Raw genomic sequence first — 12,671 nt, 5'->3', positions numbered from 1 at the left:
GTAGCCAGCATAAATATTAACTTTTTTTCATTTATTTATTTCATTTGATGCATTGCTTTTATTGTTAAGATTTGAAAACTAGTTTGCGTTTTTGTGTTTTTTTCCCTTTAGTACTATGTTAAATTGTTTTGATTCATGCTTATCAAACAGTGCTTACTAATTAGACAGTCATTGCACTTTTGTTGAACATTTGCTAATACATTAGGTGTCTGGTTCCCCTTACAGCATTCTTCTGCTCCTGTGGGTGTGGTTGCAGATTAAAGATCTCTGTGTGAATTCAATTAAATTACAAAATATTGACTCCATGTCAAATGAGAAGATTAACTGACAGCGCACAAGTGCTCTCAGTCTGCTCAGCAGGGCTGGCTCTTCTCTCGTGTCTGTGGCAGCATCATAAAAGTCATCACAAGTAATTATTTTTGACTCAGTGGGTCAGCGATTTGAAGGTGGTGGGGGAGGTCTGGTCAAACCAAACCAAGCAATTTAGCATCTATGATTTACCTGGCGCAATCGGGCGGTCCCAGGGGTATGGAAGATGGGGCGTCTCACCGTGGATAAGCGGTCACAACCCGCCTGTGCTGCCGCGGGACGGCGTGTGGTGGATTCAGGCTTGCTGCCAGGCAGCTGCCACAGCTGCCAGAAGCAATGGAGCAAAGCAAGCCCGCGTGTGAGGAGATCGGCCCTGCCGGAGATACCCCTCCAGCCTTCCCTGCGTCAGTCCCATCTCAAGCGCACCAGTTCTGCCTCATTTCAGACTGGCCGTTTAGGGTTACGAGTGGGAGCAGGAGGGGAGGGCTGTACTGGTGAACGGAGGAGGAAATCTGCAGCGCTTCGGTACAGCTCCGTGTCCTCCCGGGCGTCCTGGGAGGCTTACGGGGACTCCCGTGATCTTGAGGCCAGACAGTGTGACGGAGCAGGATGGAAAGGAAGCAACCTTCAGAAGATCCCCATGCCACGGACGCAAGGCAGGTAACTTATCTCATAAAAAACCCCAATTTGCTCAGTAAAGTAGTGTAAGAAGGGGTTTCAAGGGATGCGGAAGGTGCACAGGTGGCAGGCCGCCTCTGCACGTGCCTCCCACACAGCCCAGCAGCAGCACAAGGCTCTGCTGATCAGTAGTTAACCCGAACAGCTGCATTTCACGTACTCACGTATTTCTACGCAGTTCATGCTATTCCTGCAACATTGTTTTTAATAAAAGCCCAGATATTAAAAGAAACGCATTTACTGCCTGTATTTCGTCAAGAGGGACCGCGGCAGCGTGCACTCAAATCTTTTCACTCTTTCTTCCACCGAAGGTCTTGGCCCCGCGGCGGCCTCGGCCGGGGGCAGCGGGCCGGTGCCCGGGAAGCCCCGGCAGGCCGCCCGCAGCGAGGCCCGGGAGGCGCCAGGCGCGGGGGGCCGGAGGGGGGCGGCCGCCGGCCCTCGGCCCGCCCCCGGCCCCGGCCCCGGCCCCGTCAGGCGCCGCGCCGCCGCCAGCTCCGCGGGGGCTCGGTCGCCATGAGCGGAGCGCTGGGCCTGTCGCTGCGGGCGGCGCGGCCGGGCTGGCTGTGGGGGGCGGCGGCGCTGCTGGCGCTGGGCGGCCTGCTGGGGGCCTGGCGGTGGGGCGGCGGGCGGCGGCGGGCGGCGGAGAACCGCCGCCGCCGCCGCTTGCAGCGGGTGGGGACGGTGTTGAAGCTCTTCGTCTACCCGGTGAAGTCGTGCCGGGGGGTGGCGGTGCGGCGGGCGCAGGTGACGCCGATGGGGCTGCGGAGCGGGGAGCTGCGGGACAGGTACGGCGGGGGCGGGCTGGGGAGCGGGGCGAGGCCGAGGCGGGGGCAGGCCGCGCTGCCGGGCCTCCACGTTTGTTGGAGGTTTCCTTCAGCGCCTGTGAAGAGGCACCTGTTGTGCTGCGGGAGTACCCGGCCCCCGGCGCCGGCCCTGAACGTTGTTCAACGCGTTTCTGTCCCCCGTCACGCCACAGGTTTTGGCTGGTGACCAAGGAAGATGGGCACATGGTTACAGCTCGCCAGGAGCCACGGCTCGTCCTCATTTCTGTCAGCTGTGAAAATGGGCACTTGACCTTGGAAGCCCCAGAAATGGAGAAGCTGTGCTTGCCTATAAAGCTCCCAAGGAAAAATCCCGTGCAGAACTGCAGGTACTGAAGAAGGGGGGGTTTCCCTCCCTTCTCTCTAAATACTGCCTCTCATGTCCATGTTTTGCTTTTCAAGACCGTGTGATAGTTTGCGTTTTCTTATGCAGAAATTGGAGGGTAAAAGTCGGGTGTCTCTGCCCCTATTCTGTGCGGGTCAGTTTCCCCATCTGCATAATGGAGAGAGACTTCAGACCAGGGTCTGTAGTGACAGGGCAAGGGGCGATGGTTTTAAACTAAAAGAGGGTAGGTTTAGATTATAGAATCATAGAATCATAGAGTCATCAAGGTTGGAAAAGACCCTTAAGATCATCGAGTCCAACCGTTAACGCAGCACTGCCAAGTCCATCTATACCATGTCTTCGAGCACCGTATCTATCTGTTCTTTAAATACCTCCAGGGATGGAGACTCAACCACTTCCCTGGGCAGCCTGTTCCAATGCTTCACCACCCTCTCGGGGAAGAAGTTTTTCCTAGTATCCAACTTAAACCTCCCCTGGCATAGCTTGAGGCCATTTCCTCTTGTTCTATCACTTGTTACTAGGGAGAAGAGACCGACCCCCACCTCACTACAGCCTCCTTTCAGGAAGGAGGGTGGAAAAAAATGTCTTCCTTATTAGGAAGATGTCCTTATTAGACATAAGGAAGACATTTTTTATGATGAGGGTGGTGAGACACTGGAATGGGTTGCCCAGAGAAATTGCGGATGCTCCATCATTGGAAGTGTTCAAGGCCAGATTGGCAGGGCTTTGAACAACCTGATGTAGTGGAAGATGTCCCTGCCTATGGCAGGGGGGTTGGACTAGATGATCTTTAAAGGTCCCTTCCAACCCAAACCATTCTGTGAAATTCTCCGCTGTGTGTTACACAGGAGGCCAGGATTGATTGTCATAACAAAAGCTCCAGTTTTAATCTGCTAAACACTGGTGAAAACGAATCTCAGGAAAAGATGACACAGTATTCAAGAAACCTACATTATACATCTGCCAAATGACCTGTGATCTTCAGTCTTCATAGACTGTCATGTTTACTCATTTGTGTTTACTTCTAGTGTTTTCATTTTTGCTTGGGTGAGCAATTGCATCTCAGAGCCTCAGTCATGCATATTGGTATTTCTTGGTCTCCACTAGTATAGGCGTCGACATTTTTGGATACACACTGGCCATTTGGAATTGGCGAGATGTTGGAGTTTAGATTCCCTCACCCCTGTCTGTAGGCATTTAACTGAGGTGCCTAAATTAAAAACCTGGTTGCCTGAGGCTCGCTTGATGGTCACAGGGGAAAGACAGGCATCCCCAGAGAGCAGGTCATTCCCTGTAGGTGCTATCTCAAAAGGGTTTTTATCCATGTATTGAAATCCGTGCTGGAAAATTGCCAGGGGGAAGCAGAAAACCTTTTCTCTGCTAAAATGTCAATTAATACGTAAGACTATTTAGTAACTGTAAATGGTGTTAGCCCCTACAGAGATAAGCACTGATAAGTGATTTTCCTTTGGATAGCAAAGAAGGTTGATACCAGCTGCTATGATTAAAACTAAAAGAGTGCTGTAAAGGAACTGCATTCGCTAGCTTTTAGCATAAATCTGTTGCTGTGGAAACCCTTGATCAGCATAGCTCAGTATCTCTGTTTATACAAGGCAGGTGCAAGTTACAGATGATAGCATTTCTCATGGAGAAATAGGACAGTCTTTCAAAAATCTGTCTATAATGTGTATATGTTAGCCAATGACACACACGCTACAAAAACATGCAGTTTTCAAGATGTTATTTTTCTAAAATTTGTTGTGCCATTACAAACATATTTAAATAGACTAAATACATTTCAGTAATGAAAAAATACCTTGGATTTTCCAATTTTAGATCTCAGTGATTTGTTCTTCTCTTCATTTTTGTCTTTCTTTGCCTTAATAAAGTATTGCACTCTCTGGCTTTAAAACTGCTAGAATTTGGGAGTGCAAATAAGCAAAAGTTAGATGCATGTAAATGGACTTTAAAAATTACCAAGTTGCCTGGTATTGTAGGTGGTGTCATAGGTTGTGAAATTAGCAATACCCATAGTTGCCGTGTACTTCTCAGGAAGAATCCTGAGGTTTTGTATGACTCTGCTGTGCTTAAACAATTTGCCGTTTGCCAGCTCAAGGCTGATTCTTTCTGATCCATTCAGCCATTCGTAAGAATGAGGTTTGGCAATAGTACTGTATTCAGGCAAATGAAGATGTGGCTTTTGCTCTAGATTCTTCCCTTCCAGCTTGAGCGTGGGAGTAGCTGTCTTACTGCACGGTACGCTCTGCTGGCAAAGCCCTCTGCGCAGACTTGTATTTATTCTGCCACTGGGCGAGCACGATGCCTTCATATTGGTGCTGGCTTGTGCCCCGTAGTTTGGAGCTAAGGCGATGCAACAGTGCGTCTGGCTGCAAAAGGCTGTGCAGATGCTAATCTTTAAAATAGCTGAGTCCAGTTCCAGATCTTACTTGGGTATTTAAAAATCTTGTGTTTTGGGGAGCCGAATGTAGGACCGAAGCCATTGTGTAGGCACAGTTTCTGTTTGTGCAAATAATATGCTAGAGGGTTTTTACAGTCCTCTGGTTAAGAAGCCTCTGTGTTCGTCATTTGTGCCCTTTGTCTGTATGTGTTGTGATACTTAAATTGCATGATGTATTCCGTGGATCCCTATACCACCAAGTGCTTAGGATAGATCTGCTTTGTGGGTGGAAAACAGTAGTGTTGGAAGCTGTAAGACCCTCACCTCTGTTAGGCCAGCCAGAAGGCACACAGGGACTGAGAGAATGGAGGGAAGAGAAAGGCAGCTGAATGCTGTATGGGGCAATGGCATTTAGTCCCAGCCTATGCTGCAGAGTTGATAGAGGGGTCCCAGCAAACAGAGCAGGAATGTTGCTGACAGCACCCTGATGGCTCATCTCTCCCCCAGATGCGTAAAGGAGGGCTCCTAGGAGCTGGGCTCAGGCTAGGTGGACTGCCTGGGTATCTCTATGCTTTAAGCTGTCCCGGGTATGGTTGTAGAGGTAGAAGAAACTGCAGTGTATTTGGATCAAAATTGCTACTTTGAATGGTGAAACGATTAATGACTGGTGTTGAAGTTTATTGGAAGAATGAGGTTTACTTTTTCTTGCCAGGAAAGTGTTTCTTGTGTAAACTTGTTTGTATTCCGCTGCCAGTGACTTTTTATGCGCCGTGGACTTTGCTTCCATTATAAATTTTTAACTTCTCTTAGCCTATAGAATAGCTCAGTGTCTTAAGTTTGAGCTTGAGTTTCACTCAGCTCTGGCTAAACTTTCAGAGCACTAAAATCTGAAGGAAAGCTTCCGTAACAATTGGGGACATTAACAATTAATAACATTTGTAAATGCCAATTGCAGTAACTAACCACATCCTTTCAAACTATCATTCATTTTCTGAAATTAATTACCTTTCAGTTGATTTCTGGGCAAATCTTTTGGTGTTGCAGTCACATGCAAATGCAAGAGTAGACTGTTTTTTTGCTTGAAAGTATGGCAAACGGGTAGGTTTGTTACTGGTCATTGATGTGACAGCTAGCTCTGGGCACCTAAAGGCTATTTCATGGCTCATTCTTTCACCAGCTGATATCGTCCAGCCATGTCCATATTACTTAGCTTCCAAAACAAGGTGACCATAAGGAGAGTGCGCGCTGGGAATGATCCTTGCGTCAAATTCAGAAACCAACTTCCACCTCGTTATAATTCAGGCAGTTTGTTTACTATATCTTGCTACTACTTTAAAACAAGTTGTTTGCCTTTGAATAATAAGCATGCTTGAGCCTTCGGCTTTCCAACTAACTTGCTGGTGTGTCTTGTGATCTGTCAGGGTGTTTGGACTGGATATCCAAGGCAGGGACTGTGGAGATGAAGTGGCTCAGTGGATCACCACTTTCCTGAACTCGGAGCCATATCGACTGGTGCACTTTGAGCCCTCCATGGTGCCAAGAAAGTCAAAGGACATAATAAACCTTTTCCGAACCACAGATGAGGTAAATGAATGTTCTTTTTCTCAGAAGTACATTCTTTTAACCATTTCCCACCCACTCACCCAAACATGCCCATTCCGTCATTGGTGATTAAGCCCAGTTGAACAAGGTGTGTGGTCATGTACTTAAACCACATGAATATTCTCCTTTTTGATGATGAAGTGACTTGCTTAAATGTTATTTTAAGTCTGTTCTAAGCTATTGACCATTCACAGCTAAAGGGTCTGATACTGATATTTGAAGAGGAACTACTACATTGCAGAATAGCATTCCTTTTGTGCCTCAGTGAACAGAAGAAAGTTACGTTTTTAAAGATGTTTTGATGGTGTAATCTGTGTTCCGTAGAAAACCTCTGTTCCCTGTCCCTTGTTAGGTCTAGGAGTGTACTGATACGGGTTATGTTACCTTGTATTTTGTTTAAAGGAACGATGCTTAACCCAGGGCTCTATAGTTGTGGGCTTAGGTATTAAAATCCAAAGAAGGTTACAGAGGTTTCATCTATTTCTGTGGGAAGAGGCTTGAAGGTGTGATATTAGAGAAAGTTAATGCAGGCAGGGAAAGGAGATGCTGTGCTCGGACGTCTTCATATCGTTGGAGCCGTTGATGCCCTTCTTTTTGTCTGAACAACTCTCTCTCGTGAGGACAGTTTGAACTGTACCTGATCCGTGTAAGCTTTTTAAGTAAATGCAGATTGTGAGTACCTTGCCTTACTGATGTGACGTTATTATCTATAGGGCATCAGTGTTTTGCTTGTTGTTGCACAAAGAGAATAAGGTATATTCAATTATGGACTTTTATACATATGCATTTATTATGTAAGGACACAGAGACCAATACAGAAGACCAGGTTTCAGCAAAAGGGTTGTCAGAATAGGAGGGATGACGTTCAGGAATCCTAGCATGAAAAGAGGGCAGAATTGTTCGTATAGTTACTTCAGCACTCATCTTCTTCTGGTTGTAAAGGCATGTACAAGGGCGGGGGAAGGATAATACAAAAGAAGGGCAGGAGGAGGGCTATACACTAAAATTCTTGCCAAAATTTCTCTTTTTTTTTTTTTTTTTTTTAATGAGGAACTAGCCTATATAGGAGTTTTCTTTTAAGACTGTTCATTGGCCCTGTTTGCTAAAATGGCAGCCTTCCCACTTCCAGGCAAACTTAGACTGACGAATGGACAGTTGCAATTTAGTATTGCTGTTCTGTATGTGAAACTCCCTCTGGTGTTGTGATAAGATAGGTTTATTATATAGAAAAATCCAGTTAGTTGATTATTGTTAACCAGGTAAGTTCAGCAGTTCCATAAATGTCTTAAGTACCTTTCATAACTTAGTGTATCAGTAAAACATTTTAAGTTTAATTCCATCTGTAACACCTCAAATACATGTCTGGGACATGCATACAGTATTATTTTGTAAGAAGTTGTGGTAGCTTATATAATTTTGGTTTAATTCTGTAGATGGAAGTTTGATTTTACAATTTAAACAAATGAGACTTGCTGAGGTTACTGAAATAGGAAAGGGCATGTTATTTTGCTTGTTAACCTGCTTCCAGGAGAATGAAAACCCAAATGCAGCAGCCTAACAGTCAGGCTAATATGTGACCACTGGTTCCAACATATCTGTCCTTTTGCTGTTCAGTAACTTTGCTCCTGTGCTGTTACAGTGGCCTTAGGATTTGTTTGTGTTTGTTTATGTAGGTTGCCTATCCTGACTGTAGCCCAGTCTTGATCCTCTCAGAAGCTTCACTGGAAGATCTAAATTCCAGGATGGAAAAGAAAGTTAAGATAGAGAACTTCAGGCCAAATATTCTTGTGACAGATTGCAGTGCTTTTGAGGAGGTAAAATAACTCTCTTAAATGTATTTTTGGAGCCGTGGTTATGTTTCTTTGTAACTCAATTTCCTTGTGTGATGGTGCCTACAAGGATGAGGAAAGCTGCTATTCTGTGATTTTTACAACTGGATTCCAGAGAGATACAGTTTCTGCTCACATCAGTGCATGTGAAACATTGAGGGAGGAGACAGGTCTGTGAATGCTTACTTAGCTTGGCAAAGGATAAAATAAGTGTGTTTAAATGACAGGCTGCTACTGAAAGCTCATCTTTAAGTATAAAGTAGGGAAAGCTATGCATGCAATAATTCATCAATTAGTGATACAAATGAACAATTTGTAAATTGACAGTGTGATGTTTTCTAGCCTTTGGCACAAGAGTAAAACCAACCCTTGCAATACTGCAGTTTATCACTGCATCTCTGACAATATTCTGGTAGTTCAAAAAACAATCTAGGAAGGTATCTGGTGATGAGGTGAACTGGTGATGGTGGCTTTTAAGTGTTTCTATGTCATGTTGCCATTTTTTCCAAATAATTTGCTCTGGATAGATCTGATAATTTCCCAAATCTAAGAAGTTCCTAAAATGGGAATGGGTTTTTGTCTTCCAAGAAGGATTGCAATAGGAAGCTTGTGTAGATGAGAAGTGAAAACTTTTTTCTACTAAAAATTTCCTTTCTGCAAAAATGGTGACTTACCAGAGGTCACAGATGAGATTATCACACGTACAGTAAGAATAAGCTTGCTTTAGGTTTGGACAAGTGCATGCTGCAGAACGGGATTTATTACTTGTGTATCTTTCTTTCCAGATACAATTACTAGTGGGTCCTGAATTGGATGAATGCAGTGACTGTAGGGTTTTTCATTAAAATAGTACCATAATATAATTGTACTTATTTTGAAGATGCAAGTAAAGGTGATCATCTGGAATGGTAGCGCTTCTTCTAGGAATGACTGTGCCACTCCTGGAAAAATGGTTGCATGTGGATATGACTAATCTCTGCATAATGTTTACCTTCCCTCAGGACACCTGGGAGGAGATTCTTATTGGCGATGTGGAGATGAAAGGGACAGTGTGTTGTGCCAGGTAAACATCTGAGACTGTTATTTTATATAGATGTATAGAGATTTATAATGAGAAGCCGTTATTGATTTGGCACTGTCTGTCATTGCAGGTGTATTTTAACAACTGTTAACCCAGACACTGGGGTCCTGGACAGGAAGGAGCCCCTGGAAACATTGAAAAGGTTGTAAAAATACCAGTGCTGCTTAGGCTGTGAGAGTGGATTTAGGCTAGATCCCAACAGATGTTAGACTAGTGTTTTAAAAGTGGTTTGAAGTATGTGTGGGACATAATGCAGTGTAAAGGTCTGTGTATATTGGCTTCCGTTCTACTTTCTGCAATTCTGTATGGTAAGAAAATTCAGGAAGTTCTCTCTTCTTTCTTGCAAACTTTACATTCCCTGTCTCTTTCATCTCTGCTAGGGTGAATGCCTGGGGTAACAGGTATTTAAAGTATTTAAAGGTCTAACTTTGCAACTTTGGCATTTCTTTTTATAAAGTCTTTTGTATGAGTTTTATACATGGACGTGTGAATACAATCAGGCTTTTTTTCTCTATTTCAACTGCTTGGTTCTCTTAATTGTAATATTTATTTAGTTTTTAGTCTAGTATGGTGACCAAAACAAGGCATCACTATTCATATATCCTCTCTCATCACTGCAGTTTTGATGTTTAGAATTTGCTATCACTGATTCTAAAGAAGTGCTCTCTCTTTGCAGTTACCGCTTATGTGATCCGTCTGAGCGACACATATACAAATCCAGCCCTCTCTTTGGAAGATACTTTGCTGTTGACAAAACTGGAACGATTCAAGTTGGAGACCCTGTGTACAAGATGGTCCAGTAATGAGAGAGACTTTGATGAGAAGATGCCTTTTCACTTTGATACGCAAATTGTTTTCCCATGAACACGGTCACCAGCATAACTTTTTTCTTATTCCTTGCAATATTTTCTGTGCTATGTTCCTTTGTAAGGTGCAGGGGGGTCTTTGAGGCTATGAAGTGCCAGTCATTTAAAATCATGTCATCTACTAGCATGCCTGTAGCAATCACATCTTTAGTTCTTCTGGAGGCTGTGATAGAAGAATCTCTAATCCAAGACAGACTTCACAGCACTACTGTGAGTATCACACCTCCTAAAATTTGATGCCAAGCTCAGTATTGGAATCCAAAATTATGTACAAGGGCTTTGCATCATTTATTAGATACATTCAGTGCCTGTAAAGAATCACAAAAACAGTCATGCCAAACATAAAGTATATTGGTCACAGAGCTGCCTTTACAGGTGAACAGGGAGTGCAGATGGCAAGGCTCTGTCTTAGATTCCACCGTTCTTTGGTCCTTAGCATCTCACCCTGTCTATGTCTGGAAGTACTTTCTTGCAGTGTTTCTTATCCTGCAGTCGTTTCTTGAAGATTGCTGCTGTCTTTCAAGATTGGAGCAATATCAGAAAGAGAAGGGTTGTGAGCTGACTAAATGCTACTCAGATCTAGAGGTGGGAACACTGGTTAGTGATGTGTAAGACTGCGGGGTTCGTTTAGTTTATGACCTCTGCTTGATAAGAGTTTGAACCATCAATTTTTTCTCCTGTGAGGCATACCTAACAGCTAGGCTGTAGAGCAGTGATGCACTTGCTAATGTATCAGTAGAACTTCCAGTTTGACTAAAAGAATTAAGTGTTCACTGGATCAGAGACTTTACGCACGTTGGAGGGGAAGAAAAGCTGTTGGGAGTGATCTGATTCTGAGCCTGCACTGTTCCAGCTGACGTCCAGGCCAATATTGTAGGGCCCTGTGTTCATGCACAGTTCCTCTCTGGCTCAGTGAATCTCTGACTACAGAAAGGTAGGCTGCTAAGCAGATGTTTGGGAAGCTGCAGTTTTGGACTGAGCATGTTAACATCCTTACTGGTTACGCACTTGGATCTCTGGTTGCCCCCCACCCCTGCCCCTATTCTAACGAAAGTGTCAGCCATTTATATGAAGCTGATAGTTATATTTTCCGCTATATTTTATACTGCATAAAACAGTTAGGGGAGGAAACTAGTTGGATGATGGCAGTAGTATCTTTTCTTTAAATATTATATGATTATTTAAAAAAAAAAAAAAGTGGACTCCAAGACAAAATCCAGCCATCTTTCAAATGCTTTGCTGCGTGTTGCTTTGTTACGGATTACTAGATCTAGAATGAGTGTTGAACTAGGCAAAAAGAGGAATCTAATTAAGTGTGAAGAAGGACAAATCATGACCCAATTTGGTGTTTAGATTCTCTGTTTTCTGTTGTGAATATGAAACTGGAATTTTGCTGCATGATCACAACTCAGACCTGTGAAATGAAGAGCCATCGTGCCTTTGAGCAAATTCAGATGGATATATGTGGCGAGCCTGAAGCAGACATATAGGGAAGGCAGTTTTCTATTGTTTGTGAACTCAGGAGTTGCTCCAAATATCCTTTTCGTTAGCCAAGTTCTCTGTAAATATTAAGTTTTCCTGTGACAGACAAGTGCCCAGTTTGGACTGCACGTTACGTATTTGTGTGTTGTTATGCCTGATGCAGCAACTAGTGGGAGGAAGTGAGAGAAAAAGCATCTTTTAAAAAGGAAAGTAATCCTGAGGTTCGCTTTTAAAAAGCATATTTTGAAGATCCTTAATATTAGCAGCTGAAACCTTGTGGAATTCCTAATGTATTAAGCAAAGACAGCCTGCTGGCATGCCAGAGCAATTAGTTAAGTGTGTGTCTCTTCATTAAGTCAAAGAAGCAGAAGGAAAGAGAGCTGAATTTTTGCCTCTAGCCAAACGTATTTTTTCACCGTTCTTTTAGCAGCACATTAGGATTTACATAACACACATTGTGTGGTATAGATCATGTTGCTTCTCATTAGGCTATCATTGATTGGGCTAATTTGGAAACGGGGCTGTCTTTCCAATGAGAAACTGCATCTACATTCCTGTTAAGAAAATGCCTTATCTGTGTAAAAGCCCCGTAGGAGAATTTGGCTGGAATGCTAAAACAGGTATGCACCTGAGTACAACACATTTCACAAATGACACTTAAATCAATTATGTGATGAAAGAGGGCCATTCTGGGAAGTGGAGAGCATAACTTATGAACATTACAATATAAATATCTTGAAATAAATGTTGAACTGCTGTAACTGTCGGAATTGTATTTGATTTTGCTGAAGCCATTTAGGAAATCGACTGAAAATGTGTTAATCATAAAACACTTTTTAAAATTATGTACATAAAAATGTTAATTGCTTTTTTTAACTCTAGAGGAAGAAATCAAAGTATAAACTTCTGTTGAATCCAAACTCTTGTAAGGTGTAAAATTTGTGAATCTTCCTTTTTCTTTGTTTTCTGTTTCGCTATTTAACTTCTGCTGCTGTTTCCAGGATGTCATATATAATTAACAGTGATGATTTTTTTTTTTAATCTTACCTCTGAGTTTCAGAAAATATGCAGTTAACCAGAGGAAGCTATAAATGTAAGAGAGCAGAACCATCAGATGTAAGTGGTCTTCAGACTGAATTTTATGACCCGTATGATCTAGATGATGAAAAAGATGTTTACAGACTATCTTTTTTTTTTCCACAGACATATGAAAATAGGGAAAAATGGGTTTGAAAATAGGAAAGTTTAGTACACTCAAG

At 43.2% G+C, this 12,671-nt stretch overlaps 1 protein-coding gene across 1 annotated transcript; it reads left to right on the top strand.

Moving 5' to 3' along the window:
- Positions 1-1,500: 1,500 nt before the first annotated feature.
- On the top strand, positions 1,501-12,289 carry LOC309587742 (mitochondrial amidoxime reducing component 2-like; the record flags this gene model as incomplete). The annotated part of the gene is made up of 7 exons (XM_082306185.1): positions 1,501-1,772; positions 1,964-2,137; positions 5,974-6,136; positions 7,828-7,968; positions 8,985-9,046; positions 9,135-9,206; positions 9,741-12,289. 7 exons carry the CDS (start codon positions 1,501-1,503, stop codon positions 9,865-9,867), a joined length of 1,011 nt encoding a protein of 336 aa, XP_082162311.1. The 3' UTR covers positions 9,868-12,289.
- Between the last annotated feature and the right edge of the window lie 382 nt (positions 12,290-12,671).

The sequence above is a fragment of the Platalea leucorodia genome (assembly GCF_965183815.1).
Source record: "Platalea leucorodia genome assembly, chromosome: 3".
Classification (NCBI taxonomy): Eukaryota; Metazoa; Chordata; class Aves; order Pelecaniformes; family Threskiornithidae; genus Platalea; species Platalea leucorodia.
This window is presented reverse-complemented; position numbering and strand designations above follow the sequence as displayed.